Source organism: Neolamprologus multifasciatus, chromosome 23 (assembly GCF_963576455.1).
Source record: "Neolamprologus multifasciatus chromosome 23, fNeoMul1.2, whole genome shotgun sequence".
Taxonomy (NCBI): Eukaryota; Metazoa; Chordata; class Actinopteri; order Cichliformes; family Cichlidae; genus Neolamprologus; species Neolamprologus multifasciatus.
Window position 1 is genome coordinate 12,960,874 of NC_140460.1, and position 15,378 is coordinate 12,976,251.

Genomic DNA, 15,378 nt, shown 5'->3' on the forward strand with positions numbered 1-15,378 from the left:
TTAAACTGTGAGCTCAGTAAACATTGTTGATGAGTTTATGGTCTCAGTTGAAAGTTTAACTTTTTCACAAATACAACAAAAAATTTGTAAATTAAGGTACACATTAGAGTCAAAAGGGCCAAAAAACTATTTATATTTTAATGTGTAATGTGACAATTTATCATTTGCCTGTAACTGTAAATGTCTGACTTTTGACATCTGCTATTTTAAAAAAAAGCTTCGATCGAGGCTTCACTATCCAATGGGTGATGGCAGACATTGTTTATTTACAGCCTTTTCCCACTGAGTTACGTTCATACATTGAAGGTTAACTAAGTTACTGTTAATATTATGCTGAGTGACCTAAGACCTCGGTGACTCAGTGCAGCCAGAAACTTGCTTACGTCCTAAGAATATTTTTCACTAGAAATGATAAAAATATGAAATATTCTGTGTTAATTGTAAATTGTCATCTTTTCCAGACCCAGGTCATTACTGCACAGTTACAAATGATCAGTACAAGATGGCTCTGCCAGTATTTTGGCTTCACATTTACAGTTTAAAGAACATCTTCCATTTTTATGTAAAGTCCAGAGATGAGCTCTGACATAAGTAGCAACACACAAACCCTACAGAAACGTCCGAACATCATACAGAGCCAAGCTCACAGTAACGTTTGACCTCTTAGTGAGTTAAATGATACCACTTCCATGTCTGTTTCTGTTGTTTTAGTTTCTATTGCCTGATAATACAACGCGTGGAGAGTCCATGAACAGGCAGATCTCATCTGGCAGGTTACAAACTGACCTACTGGTGAATCCTGGTGATTCTGCCGGTGAAACAGAACTAGCGTGAAATCCCCTTTACATGTCCGCCTTTTTTTCAATCACCTGTTTGACAAAAGCAAAGCGAGGCCTCCAAGAAGCAAGAACTGAAGCATGTGTGTGTTTGTTTTTCATCTTTACATGATAATGTAGTGTAAGAGTGTAAGGTAGAGCACCACTCAGAAAATCTTATTGCATCGCCCTTCATGTGTCATCAGAAGGGAGTCGGGGCACTGTCACATCTGGGCAGCTCCGCTAACACAAACATGGATCATAAAAGTACATTTTTGCCCCCAAATTAGGACAGAGAAAATGATACGTGGCTGTTCAAGTTGAGAAATAAAGAGATCAAAAGAATTGCTTTCAGCATTTTGTGTTTGTTGAAGAAACACATTGAGCACGCACACCAACATTTTCATTTTCATTCATTTTAGCTGCTGGCATAGTGGGCGGCACTTTACACCAGTGTTGACATAGTTTACCCTTTTTCTGTGTGGAAATCCTGAAAATGTTCTTTCAATATTCTTTTGCAAGTTGACATTTCCCATTTAAGATGTCATTTAATTAAACTGATGCAAATAAAGAAATTAAAAAAAGCTCTGAATTCATTATTCACGTATGCGTTCCTGTACTGAACTCAGTGTCAACCCTGGTAGAGTGTACAAGTTTTTCCAGCATACCACACCGTGCTGTTTCCTCAGTATTAAAACATTAAAATAACCATTTTAGGGTTGCTCAGGCGTGTCTGAATAAACAAATGAGAGGGCACCTCTGTGAAATATTTGGCACAAACATAGCAAATATAATTAAAAGAAAAAAGCTGAAAAAGGGATATAAAAAGTTCCGACTTGGTTTACTGCCAAAAGCAAAGGAGTAACCGTTGCTGAAGTGAGGTCTTCACCACGCTGAGGTTATTTATCAGAGGTAAATACGTCTTTCTGGTGTTCGTCTCAGCTCAGGGTGGGCTACACTAAGGCAATTCAACGGTCGCTAATGCCAGGTGGAAACACGGAAATCAAATTATGATACAAACAGTCCATATTAAAACTATAACTCTATTTCTAACATAGCCTCGTCAGCGTAATTGTAACTGTTTATTGCATGCAAACAGAGATTGGTGATTGTAATAAGCAGGATTATTGTATTTGTGCCTACAATTATGTACCAGTGACACCCATTATATTGAACCTAGGCATTAGTTAAACAGCAGAACAAACACTATTCTTTGCCTAGTTACTTTATCTAGTGTGCGCTAAGAAGTGGCTGCTGTGTGACGCCAATACACGGTGTGAATATGCTCATGTAGAAAAAGAACACTTCCATTATAAGCATGGCTGCCTCGGCTCCCAGGGTGTTTCATCTCAAAGGAGCCCAATCTGTGACAATCCAGCTGGTAGACATAAACAGTTTTGTTGCGCCTGCTGCCTGTAAATACATTTAACCCCAAAATTTTCCACCCCCAAAGCCTCCACATCTTACTGCAAATGTAAAAGAAAACTTCAGGTTCATTCCATATGTGTGACTCACATTGATCAGCAACAACTCACTGCTAAGGTTTCTTTTAAAGGAAAAATTACACATTCTCGAATATTTTGCCTCCGTGTCCAGAGTTAGATGATTGATTGAAGCAGGTTCTGGGCTTCATTTGGCCTGTTATAACCTGACCTGCTGTATTATTTAAGCTCTTTTATGTTATTGTTATATGCTTTATGCTACTGTTTGGTAGGTTGCAGTCTTGTATATTTTGTCTGTGCTGTCTCTGGGTTTTTATTAGATAAGAGGGAAGCTGGTTTTTATTGTTTTGGTGGGAACTTAAAATGAGTCTAGGTCAGGCCTAGCATCCCTGGATATAGGGATGGGTATTGATAAGATTTTCACGATTCCGATTCCATTTTCGATTCTGTTTAACGATTCGATTCTTTATCGATTCTTTTATCGATTCTTTTTTTAAAAAAAAGGAGAACACTAAGGTCAATTAGCTTAGATCTTTGTTTTATATCTTCTCTTTGAACAAGATAGAAATTTAGGAGTAACATGGCCTTACAAACCCAACAGTGAGATGTTAAGAGATCCAGCCTACGGCTCTTCAATGGGGTGTCACAGGGTCCCCAGGAAAAAAAATTGTAAATGTAAAATAATAAAATAAATATTCTTCTGTAGCAATAACAAAGTATAACATAAATTATTCTGTAGCAATTACACAAGAATATCCAATAATGTCCCTGCCTACAAATAAACACATTCACTTACCGAAAATCGGGGGTTCAAGCCTTTTACCACAGACTTAGTCACTGAGCGGTGACATTCGTCTATCCTGGCCTGAAAGGAGACGCTACCGGTAGACTGCAGCGACAACTGCCAGCATCTTAGCCAGCCAGACTCTCGCTGTGTCCCAATTCAGGGTCTGCACGCTTGAAGTACGCATTTTAAGTGCGATTACGTCACCGCCACACGACGACGGCTGTCCCAATTCGAAGTGTACTTCAAATACATACTCCAAATGCGCCGTCGATTTCCCCAAATATCAAGCGTGGTTCGGTGCACGCTTTGTGGTCCCATATATCCCACAATTCATAGCACGGCGGTGGGTGTGGATAATTTTGCCGAACTGTCAAAGGTAAGTACTGAATATGACGTCACTTATTTATGTGCGAATGTTTAATAACGAAGAACATTAAGACATTGCTGTTGGCCACATGTCGGCAAAGTTATGTGACATTAGTGATGTTCGTACTTTCAGCGTTAACTTGGTTGTATATATATGTATATATATATATATATATCATAATAATCTGACAATACTATAATATTGGCCATATTATATTTACACTACCACAGTGAGATGATTTTAGTCTAATGAACAACAATAGTTAACTAATCTTAAATGACTATTCAGTACAGAAATGAAGCCCAACAATCATGTTTTACAGTCCCGTGGTCTCAGCCTCAGATACTCAACTAATCAAAGTGATGTCATGACAAAAATGAATGACCAACAAAACATTTTTCTCCTTCATTTCTGTCAAACAATGCTGTATGTAACGTTCCTCGCGGTTAGTATCATGGTTGCTAGGCAACCTGAACAGCACGACGAACGCTAGACCGTCCCATTTCACAAGCCTCTCACTTCCGCACTTCTCGTACAGTACGCACCGTAAGTAGTACGCGTAGTGCGGGTAATTCAAGCGTGCGGTCTCTTAATTGGGACACAGCCTCTGTCTGTCTCTCTCATCATGGTCACCTAAATGCACAGTAATGGCAGGTTTTGTAATAAGGCAGATCGCGCTAACATAATATGCACTGTTAGTTGATTATTTACCTGCCGCATTAACAGGAGAGGACGTGCAAACGTTACCGCTGCTGCTGGGTTGAGATTCACGAGTCCAGAGCGGAATTAAAAACATGACATTCATTTAAGGTTATCGCGTGTTTTGTGAGCAAATGCTTTTGCATATTCGTAGTGTTTCCTCCCTTAAATGAAATATCTACTTTGCAAGTATTGCAAGTTGCCCTGTTGTCATCCAGTCTCCTAAAGTATAACCAAACTTTTTAGCGTTTGAGCCGCCATGTTTTCTGCCAGGTAAATGACGCTCCGCAACGTGGTGACGTCATTCGGGGCGACTGGAATCGATAAGGGAATCGTTTGCAAAAATGGCAAACAATTCCAAGGAATTGAAACAGTGGGAACCGGTTCTCAACAAGAACCGGTTTTCGATACCCATCCCTACCTGGATATTATAAATGTTATTTGTGTTAATAACTGCATATTATTAATCTGGAGCTGGCATAGCTTTATTAGATCCTTCTTGCAGTAAAGTTTTACTTTTTTATGACATATTTTGTACCAGGAATATGTATTTAAATTCAACCTTAGAACACTAATGTTGGGTGATTTTAACTCACACAATGAATAAATATCATTTAGTGGTAATGTCCAATAGAATTTTTATGGTAAAAAAAAATAATTAAAAATTAATATTAAGCAGATAATTTTTTCCTCTCAGAATAAGTGCTTTTGTGTTTCTCTTGCCCACTGTTTTCTGTAATGCAGGGAGACTGCCTTCACCAGACAAGGCTCACATGTCTCAGGACTGGGTGGACCGAAAAACAAGCTCCCAGTTCCATTATTTGTTTTTAATGATTCCTAAATTTTTGACTAATTCTAGAGCCGTTTTATTTCATTAGATCATAGGGGAAATAAAAGAAGAGTACTTCAATTTGTTATGTATTGTTGTACTTTAATATATTTTGATGGAAAGTATGTTTTATACTCAAATATAATGTTACAAAACTACACATTAGTGTTCTAGAGTTAAATGGGATAATTTTAACTGAAGCCACATCTTTGTCATGTTCCTACAGATTTATTGGTGTGACTGATGTTGGTCCTGCCAAACTAAGTGAAGCAGAGTAGACTTATTCTCGTATGTGCAAAAACCAAATTGCAGGGAGGAAAAATTCATAAACTCTTTATGCTAAGCCAAACGATCCAGCTGCGAGCTCTAAATTCATATATAGGTCCTGGAGGAAGTCTTCTTATCTAATACAAGGAATTCAACAGGTGTATTTTGCAGAATATAGAAAAAGCACGTCTTTCAAAGGAAAGTATTTTTTTCATAAGCACATACATGTGGTTGTTGATCTCTGTTGGCTGGTCTTTTGTGCCAAAGACAGACTTTTCTTCAGTAATTTAATTTTCCTCTCACCTCTGGGTGTAGAATAAGTAAAACCCACAGTTTGACTTGTTACTATAGTAACACAAACAGTATAAAGAACCATTGAAAGAATTGGTTTAACACCATAAAATGTAATAAAAAATATACCAGTAAAGCACACGCTGTTATCTTGGCTGTCAAGTTCATTTGAATCGTCCTTTTACCAGCCTGATCTTTATAACATACAGAGAACTCAAGGTGTTGTGACGAAGGAGGGATGAGCCATGTCTAGTGGCAGAAAGTCATAATGAAGTGATAAGAATCTAATAATCCTTTGTGTTTTCCAAGAAATTGCCATTTTTTAAAATGGGGTTCTGAATGAGAATAGCCATAATCAGTCAAAGCCAGGCTCTTCTATTTTTCTTAATAAATCATTATTCCCTGATTATTGTAGCAGATAGTATCTACCCCTCCAGAGGAAGGCACTATGAGTGGTTTGAACATCCTTGGATTTTCATCATCTGGATCTGACTGATGACTGGATAAAAACATTCTCTACAACACAAGCCATCCTCCTGACTGAGGAGTCTGGGACACATTTTCTTCTTCGTCTTCAAGTCGTCGTTAGTGCACTGCCCATCCTGACATCCCTCTGTGTACAGCATATGAAGAGAGTCACTATTGTGATGTATTCTCATACCTGAAGCCACTGAGGCTGAAATCTCTGCCAGGCACAGGGCTGCACACACACACACAGAGACACACACACACACACACACACCACAAACACACAGTCCTCCTGACTGTGTTTTCATCTCCAGGTAACTGCTTCAGGGTCCACAGGAAAGAGTTTATTTGGTGTTACCTTTTATTCAGATTGAATTACCTCTGTTAAGCTGCACTGCCCATCTCCTGAAACCAAGCAGGCAACCTCAGTGTGCTAAAGGTAGAGATAGCCTACCCAGTAGACGATGTTGAAGAGTAAGAAGGAGGTGGGGAAAAAAACACGGGAGTATGCGTCTAGTTCATGTACATCTATGTGGACGTGGCCTCTCCTCCAACCGCCTTCTTTACACTCCTCGAAACAGCAGAAGAAGCTCTGGCAGTCTTTTCCGTCCAGACACTCGTAGACACAAGGGTCTTCAAATTCCTGCCAGTACATGGAGTTGTTTAAAGCGATGACTGTGTGTGGAGGAGGTCTCACATCGAGGACCGAGTAGTTCTGAAAATACAAGAAGTCTTTTGAGTACCAAATGCTTTCCCCCCCATCACATTAGAAGTTTTTAAAGAAGAACATTGTCCAGAAAGTTTGATGGTTACAGATCTGAAGTCCAATTTGTAGCCATTTAGTCTCAGTAAGATTAAAGTATTCTGAGGGAGAATAACTTACGTCTTTATATCCATTATGTTTTTCAATTGTGTGTTTTTGGGCCCTTGTTAGGGCAGCTTAGTCTAGACAAACTCTTAACATGTCTGATATCTACATGTTCTCCAAGAGGGAAATAGTGAGTGCAGCAGTGGCAGTAATCATTTTTGCCATAACACGGGCAGTAGCCTCTTAAAGCACGAATTAAAATGTCTTTATATCTATTTTTTTTTAATAATTGTTCATAATAACCTCCCCTGCAAGGAAACTTTGAAGCAAAATGAAAGAGAGTATAATTCAACAGCTTTCCACCTGTTGATTAATTTGCAAGCTGTCAGAAATGATGTCTAAAAATCTGACAGGGAACGTTTTCACACTGCAATCATGATGCTGATAAAAGAAGCTGAAATATGCACTTCATGCTTTGTGTAGATACTTTGCTGACATGAGTGGACAAAGTAAAAGAACATCTGAGTCTGTTGTGTGTCCACTAACAGTGTCTGGAAACATTTTCATGTGCGACACTAAGTGTAAGATGAGAGCACAGGACACGAGGTGGACTATTTGATGGCCCGCCTGTCCTGTAAAATAGTGATGGTTCTATCAAAGCGCATAGCTAAGGCACCATCACATCATCTCATCTCTGAGCACTTTTCTTACTTCAATCCTTTGATAACAGAACTGAAGCACTATCAGAAAAAAGCTACTTTTCTAACATGTGACAATAATCCTGTGCATACATTTTACCGTTTTCCTCAGAGTTCACCGATCTAACTCAGTGAGACTATTTAACACATCTGTTTGAAATACACAAACTAGCTCACCAGTCTTTTCGGTTCCATGTAGCTGGGTCTTCGAATGCTGTACGAGTAGTAATTTAACGTAGCGTACTCCATCAGAGCAGCGAAGACAAACAGGAAGCAGACGGTGACAAAAAGGTCCATGGCGGTGACATAAGACACTCTGGGCAGTGATGTCCTGGCCACGGTACTGAGAGTGGTCATGGTCAGAACTGTGGTTATACCTGAAGGACAAACAAAAGTCGTCTCAGTCAAACACAAGTTTTTTGGATCTGTTTCCACTTGGAATGTGACTTTGGTCCAAACTGAGTTTTGTTGTTTGCGCTTGCTAACCACATCGCTATAAAGTGATACAATGCCGACATTAAAATCTCTACAGACACTTGAGCTGGTGATGCAGAATTACAACAATAACTGTGGAAAAACAACTCAAAAAAGCATTGTGTGTTCAGTGTTTCAGACAGTCCGACAAAAGCCAGGCAGGACGAGGATTACACAACCGAGAGATTCTCATCGACATAAACATAGACACATCTGTGAGGTGATTCCCTTGAGATCTTTTATGATCACATTAGACGCTGAGACGCAAGAGAACACTGATGGTTTCATTTCAATGAAAGTGCAGCACTGAAAACCCTGATGAGTACACAAAGACAAGGTAGTCGCAGTGAAGAGATCAGTGATACTGTTGCTTTAAACACAACGGATCACCACAAGCAAAGAACCCATTCACCCATTCGTTAAAGTTGCCTTTCAGTGCTGATCACCAGCTCCACATATTTAGTTTTGGACTCTAGAGTAGCTGTGCGTGTTCAAAACAGGCCTCTCAGTTCATCCTCTGTTTTAGTTCTGTATATTTTCCTAGCGCCATCTCGATTTATGGGGTGTAAGGCAGGTGTGGGTGGGTTGGGGCTGGAGCGTATCCCAGCTGTCACCAGGTGAGAGGTGTACAACCCGTTTACCAGTCTATCTATCACAAGGTTAACAAAGGGACAATGAGAACCATTCACATCCAATTCAGAATCACCAATTTATCTAACATGCATGTCTTTGGCCTGTGGGAGGACGCCAGGAGAACGTGCAGACTCCACATGGAGAGTTCCAACTCAGGAACCTCGTGTTGTGAGGAGACTCTCCTAACCTCTGTACCTCCTCTGTATTATAAATAATAATAATCATGATCAATCATACTAATAGCACGTAAAAACAAAAATAATGACAAAGTAGGTGACTGAATCACTTTGTGTTTTTGATTAACATATCCTTTGTCAACACCAACAACAACACTTGTGTTTGGGGTTTGATGCGACTGATGGGCATGAAGAGTGATAATGAGCAACACGTGTGGGAATTCATCCCATGTAAAAGTTACAGAAGCGTATTTACGTGCAGTCCTCCAAACACACGGTTATTTCTTATGTTGTATTAATTCATATTTTCCTATTAATTTTCATGGCTCGCTCTGTATTAAATTAGTTACAGTAGGCCTTTATTTTATTTTGCTTGTGCTATTTAGTCGCGTTAGAAGCCAAATGTGTCATTTATGTGACAAACGATGAATTAATTAGATATAATGAAGACCTCTATCCCTCCAGCATCTCTGAATAATTTCATTTGTTCGCTCGCCAATCTCGCTCTTCTGTGAGCTTTAAAGAGATGCCTTTAAAGGAAAAAAAACATCCGTTACTGTTTCACTGAGGTTCCTATGGTAACAAGCTGGCCCCATCTATTTCAGGCGGACATCTCGCACTTTTCCTTTAGCCTCTGCTTGCCACAGTGATTACTCTTACCTGGCTTCTGCTGATGCTGTGACACAGAGTTTTTCCTCTAAACAACAGCATGAAAAGCAGGTTGGATGAGAGGAACGTCTCGGAGGCATTTTACTTTTTACTGACAGCTTAAAATGTGAAACTATGAGGTTCTGTAAAGAAATGTTCATAGTGTATAAGCATGCTACTAAACAAAGTTGTGTAAGTGTGCAAGTCAGCTGAAAGGTTTTCTGACCTTGACTGAGTCTTAAAGGGGCTTTATCTTTACTCCCACACTGGCCTGGCTTGCCAGATACATTTACAATCAGCTTACATCTAAGATCCATTCATTATCTTCATTCTTCCTCCCGACTTGCAAGCGATTGATCAGCATGCTTTAGAGCAAAGATGACAGATTAAAAGCACTCGTTCATTTTCTAACTTTGTGTGAGCGAACAGTATCGAAACACGGTGATGGTGGGCGATACAGGGAGCCTTGTGACACCGAGCTGTAGCATTTTCCTTTTTAGCTCCAATAACAGCACATTCATCAGCAAAAATATAATTTCACACAACAGTGGTAAAAACAGCTTACACAGCTACATTTAGAAGGCTTATAAATTTGAAATTTTAGTGGTTAAACTCAGCATTTTGTCCAATCTCTTAACTCAAGGCTGGGTCAATATTTCCTCACTCAGTTGCGAATAATGGAGAAAAAGAGAGAAAATAAAAATTGTTACCTTCCCAAAAAATGTTCCACAGGACTGCACAACAACAGAAAGCATGCACGAAAGAGAAAAACACAAAAGAGCAGACAGATGGAGTGATTTTAGTGACAAATATCTGAGAAGCACATAAAGATGAATCCTCAAAAACACATAACCAAAAAGTGCAAACTTAAATCTTGTAAGTGGGATGTTGAAGTAATGCTCCCTGTATTATTTCCATGTATTTAATGCGGTGCAGTACTGTTCCTTTAAAGACAGACCCTCAGGTGCCATCAGTTCACTGTACCTAAAGCTGTTCTGGCTGGAGTGGCATCTTTTTTAATCCAGAAGGACACCCAGGACAAAACCACAGTGAGGATGCAGGGGATGTACGTCTGGATGGTGAAGTAGCCCATTCTTCTGCTCAGGTCAAAGTACACGGTCATCACCACGTAGTCGCCTGTGTGTGAAAATAACAACCATGTGAAACTTTTGGATGGTTCAATCAGTTGTTCTGATCATGTAAAAAATTCCACACAATGGGTCAGATTCACTAAATGGGGCAGCACAGCGTGCAAATCCCCTAACAGCGCTCGTATGGTAGGGGTGGCTCTTTCATTTCAATATTAAGTGCAAAAAATAAGACATGTTAAATACTGGTGCAATTAACCATTAACTACATATCACAAATCTTTGGTAAATAAGTTTACAAGCTTTATTTAAATATTCTGCCCCCTATATGTTGCGACTTCAGAAGGAATTTCATGCAACAGGGTCAGTTGTGAAACTGTGACTTCCCATACACAATCTTGTTACTGCACTCTGTAAATAGAAAACACTTTTTTTTAATGCCAAACCCTGTTTGTGCTGGGGCAGGGCATTAGTAAATCTGGCCAAAGAATGCAAGCTGAAACAAAGATTGTGGAAAAGTCCACAAATGTCTTCTTCTTCTTTTTTCTTTTTTCTTTTTTTTGCAATCCCTGCATTGTTGCCATACATAAATGGCGATCGTGGCTCAAGAGTTGGGAGTTCGTCTTGTAATCAGAAGGTTGCCGGTTCGAGCCCCGGCTCCAACAGTCTCGGTCGTTGTGTCCTTGGGCGAGACACTTTACCCGTTGCCTACTGGTGGTGGTCAGAGGGCCCGGTGGCGCCAGTGTCCGGAAGCCTCGCCTCTGTCAGTGCGCCCCAGGGTGGCTGTGGCTAAAATATAGCTTGCCATCACCAGTGTCTGAATGTGTGCGTGAATGGGTGGATGACTGAACGTGTAAAGCGCTTTGGGGTCCTTAGGGACTAGTAAAGTGCTATATAAATACAGGCCATTTGCCATAAATGTCCCAAACAAACCAACAAACAGCAGTGAGTGACAACAGCTAGCTGTGAAACAGCTAAAAAGATTAATAAAATAACCTTTAAGGTCACTTATCATACACAAGTTACACAAGTTCCGTTTAAATGTGCAAACAGTTTTTCAAGTGCATTAAAAAAAATGGTCTAAAAAGTATATCAAAAGTTCCCTAAACATGCATTTATTTTAAAGGCCACCAGAGGGGCGTGATCCGTTGTTGCAAAAAGACTTTCTTTTTCTATATAAATAAGTACTGTTTCTGGTTTATGGGCTCAGTAACTTATATCAGGTTATGCTGATTAAAACATCAAGTTCATTTTGTACATTTTGGTCATTCCAAGAGTATGATTATCCAGAGTATGCTCACTGGCTAATGACTTCCCGCTTTCCCCTTCCCCTTATCACATCTGGTTTCAAAGCGCAAAGATGGCAATGGCTAAAAAGCTGCTATCGAGGCTTCATAACAAGACTTGATATACAAGCCAATATGTGATTTCTTGTATGCTGTCTGTAGTTTTACTTTAGTCCTTTAGATTTGGTGCAGTAATAAATTATTTGTATATGATTTTAACATAAATTTCTAATTAGGATTAGGATTCAACTTTATTGTCATTACACATGTATAAATACAGGGTAACGAAATACAGTTTGCATCTAATCAGAAGTGCAAGAGCAGAAAATGCTATAAGAGTAGATTATATACAGATAAGGGTAGTATAAATTGTGGAATAGTTATGAACAGATTATGTACAAATAAGTTAAGTATACAGACGTTTATATTGCTATCGCATTAAATACTGGTTTTACAGTTTGGCTGCCTAATCTGTCCAATTATGGCCCAGTATAGAATGGATGAAAAACCAGTGCTGGCTCTCCAACACAAATCCTGTAGGATTAATATTGACTACTTGACCAAAAACCAGTGTGTGACGATGAGCAACGTAGTCTGCATTTCTACCTGCACATCAGATTAATCACTTTGAAAGGTTTTTTTGGCTTATTCATTCATTTATTTATTTTTGTGTGTGTAGCCTAAGGTTTATACTGTTAATGAGTAATTATGTGATAATGACATTTCAGGCCATGTTACAGAATAATAACTGATAATAATTAATTTATTATTAAATAATAATTCCAATAAAGTAACAAGTATTAACTTTTCTTTTTTTTTTAAACATGGCAAATGAAAAGATACTGTTGCACATGTAGCCAGGTGGAACTGTGAGTTAGGGTAACACGAGAACTACAGACCAGAATCATAATCATCACTTTGTTTTCCACCTGCCTGACAATCACATGTCTTTAAAGACAGCAGGCAGGCAGCGGGGAGTAACATGTAATCTGTCAGCCATTAAAAAACAAGATCAGGTAATTCTACTGTTTAATCTAATAAAGGCAGCACTGTGCAGTGAGCCTCTATTTCCCAGCATCACAGTCAGTGTACTTGCCCTTGCCCTCAATGGGCAGTATCACTGTGAACATGTATAAAGATATTTAGATACGTGACAGTTAATGGAAGTCTGGTCATATAAAATGCAACAGTTCCAGTTAAAATGTCTTTATTGGTGGTTTTTGCCATTAATTTATTTTTATTAAAGTTTAATGTTCTGAGAGATTGTTACTAATTATCAAATTTATGTTGGCACATATATAGATGAATTATAAATTGCTTCGCTCGGATGATAAATGAACGCCTCCAGAAGAAATCTGACAAGCGAATATTGAGAATTTCTTTTTCCTTTCAGGTATTTCTACAGTGAGTAATGAAACTTTCCTCAGTATGCCTTTGAAAAGAGTCTCACAGCTGCTTGTGAATTATTTGCCTGCACACAGACCCCTGAATACACCACAGCGTCGAACATAGATTACATATGGATTACACAAAGACACAAAACACGGACACTAAATCCACGGAACAGCTGCAGAAAGTTCCACAAGATGCTCGGAACAAATTACCTGCCTCATTTTATTTCTGCTTACTGCATGTTGTATGAAGTATCTTTACTTTTGGAAGAGTTTTTACTTAATTTAAGAGGCAAAAACCTCTGAACAGTACTGTATAGCATTTCTAAAAATACAAGAGCTGAGTCAGCCTTATGCAGATCACATACAGCTTCCTGTGAATGCGGGCCCTTATAAATTATTTCTCTCTACAGCCGATGTTTAATATTACTGAGAGGAACACTGAAATACATTAGAAAAAGTTATGCTTTCACTCAGTGATAATCCATGAAGTTAACTACTTACGCCCTAAAAGAAATTTGCTGACATAACATCAGAACCCGTTTTCGATACTACATATACATCATTGTCATTTCTTTTTTTTTTTTGGTAAAACCTTTTCATCCGTTTACACTCTGTAATTGCTTTTCTGTATTTTAGTATCAGCGTCTGTGGTAAAGTATTTCCAAACTGTTTCATTTACTGTCATGTTAGTGACATCAGCCTCATCTCCCAACCACACAGGCAGTGAGAAGTGTGAGTGGTGTAAATGCTGAGCTTCATCGAATATGTCAAAAAAAAGAGAAGAAGATAGGATTACATTCGCAGAATAAAAAACTGTTTGTGGACACAGACGTTCACTGTTCCTACAGTAATTGGCAACATTAATGAAGTCAAGTAGGGCTGAAATTAAACATTTTTAAATATAAGAATTTTATGAATATGAAAAAATAACAGGTTTTTTTTACTGCCATTATGTCTGCAGACTGTAACAAATCTTAAAAGATGAGAGCGTCCTCAACGCCTCTGAAAGCCTGTGAATGCGTTTCAGCATGAATGCTGTTTTCTGTGGTACTGATGCACAACAGCAGCTGCCCGTGACTCTTTATTTTAGTTAAAAAAAAGTTATGGAAGTTTAACACATGTTATAGAAATTGATTTTTTTCCAGTGGAAATCCAAACACTCTCAAGTACCGAGTCCAAAAGGTCAGCAGGTGACAACACAAACTGCACACAAGACAAAAAGTAATAGTGACGTGGCTTAGAAAGCGTTGGCGATAAAGCACACTAACATTAATAAGCTGCTACAGTAGCTAGTTTGCCATACTTTGAAACCTTCTAGATGCAAGTGTGATAATGGTGTCCTGGACCTCGTGCTGATGATGCATTACTTCATCCTCATGGAACATGCTGCGCGTTCTTCTTTTTATTGATTGCTGTTATCCATAGTTTGCAAGATGATGCCAATTAGTCTGCAAACACTTGCCAGCTAACCACCGACTGGTTGTGAAAGAAAACCAAAAAACCAAAAATCAAACCAGAAACAGAAAAAGTGCCTTTGAAACCAACATGTTTCAAAAGGTGTAGATTTTAGTTTGAAGGTGAACAGTCTCTATTTCCTGTTAGACTTTTCAGTTTCTTTACCACGTCACAAGGAGTTGATGAGTATATGTATTATATACTTATATATAATATTATATATTTTCCCTATGGTTATCTTCACCTACTTTGGGATCCACTGGGCAAAAACGCGTTCAGTGAACTGTATTTAATGACAGATGGAGAAATAAAGAGCTGTATTTTGGGAACCTTTACTGTTTGTAATCTCAGTGTAAACAAAAAGATAACAGTAAGTGGTCTAACTAATGAATATGTATTTATCTTAGTAGGGACCTCCCAGGGACAACAAGAGTTTGACTTTGCAGTTTAAAGAGAAAGAAGTAATTTTTCATTGACAAACTGGATGAAATCCCGCAGTGGGAGTGGAAGGCAGTGAAAATCCTGTGAATATTTTATCTGTTGTTTCTTGCCAGATTTTCTTATTATTGTTGCCGTTTCTTTTCTGAGCATGATAGGCATCTAATATCCCAAATTAGTCTCCAAACAGTTTGGCTAAACATGATTTCATAACACAAATCGTTGCACAATAAAAGAATGAAGGAGTGGAAATGAAGCTCAATGCACGCCGACTCCAAATATCAACCCATTTCCAGCTTGGTAGCAGCAATGTTT

General features: G+C 38.8%; 1 protein-coding gene across 2 annotated transcripts in view; it reads right to left on the reverse strand.

Annotated features, from left to right (window-relative positions):
- Positions 1-1,850: 1,850 nt before the first annotated feature.
- gabrg3 (gamma-aminobutyric acid type A receptor subunit gamma3) overlaps positions 1,851-15,378 on the reverse strand; it is an 89,511-nt gene continuing 75,983 nt past the window's right edge. The window contains exons 7-10 of one of the 2 annotated variants that reach the window (XM_085150238.1): positions 10,387-10,539; positions 10,113-10,136; positions 7,649-7,848; positions 1,851-6,680 (exon numbers count right to left, since the gene is read on the reverse strand). In XM_085150238.1, coding sequence (XP_085006364.1) covers positions 6,399-6,680; positions 7,649-7,848; positions 10,113-10,136; positions 10,387-10,539 — 659 coding nt within the window. In that variant the 3' untranslated portion in view covers positions 1,851-6,398. The remainder of the gene's footprint in view (positions 6,681-7,648; positions 7,849-10,112; positions 10,137-10,386; positions 10,540-15,378) is intronic. The other variant, XM_085150239.1, reaches the window with a different exon arrangement.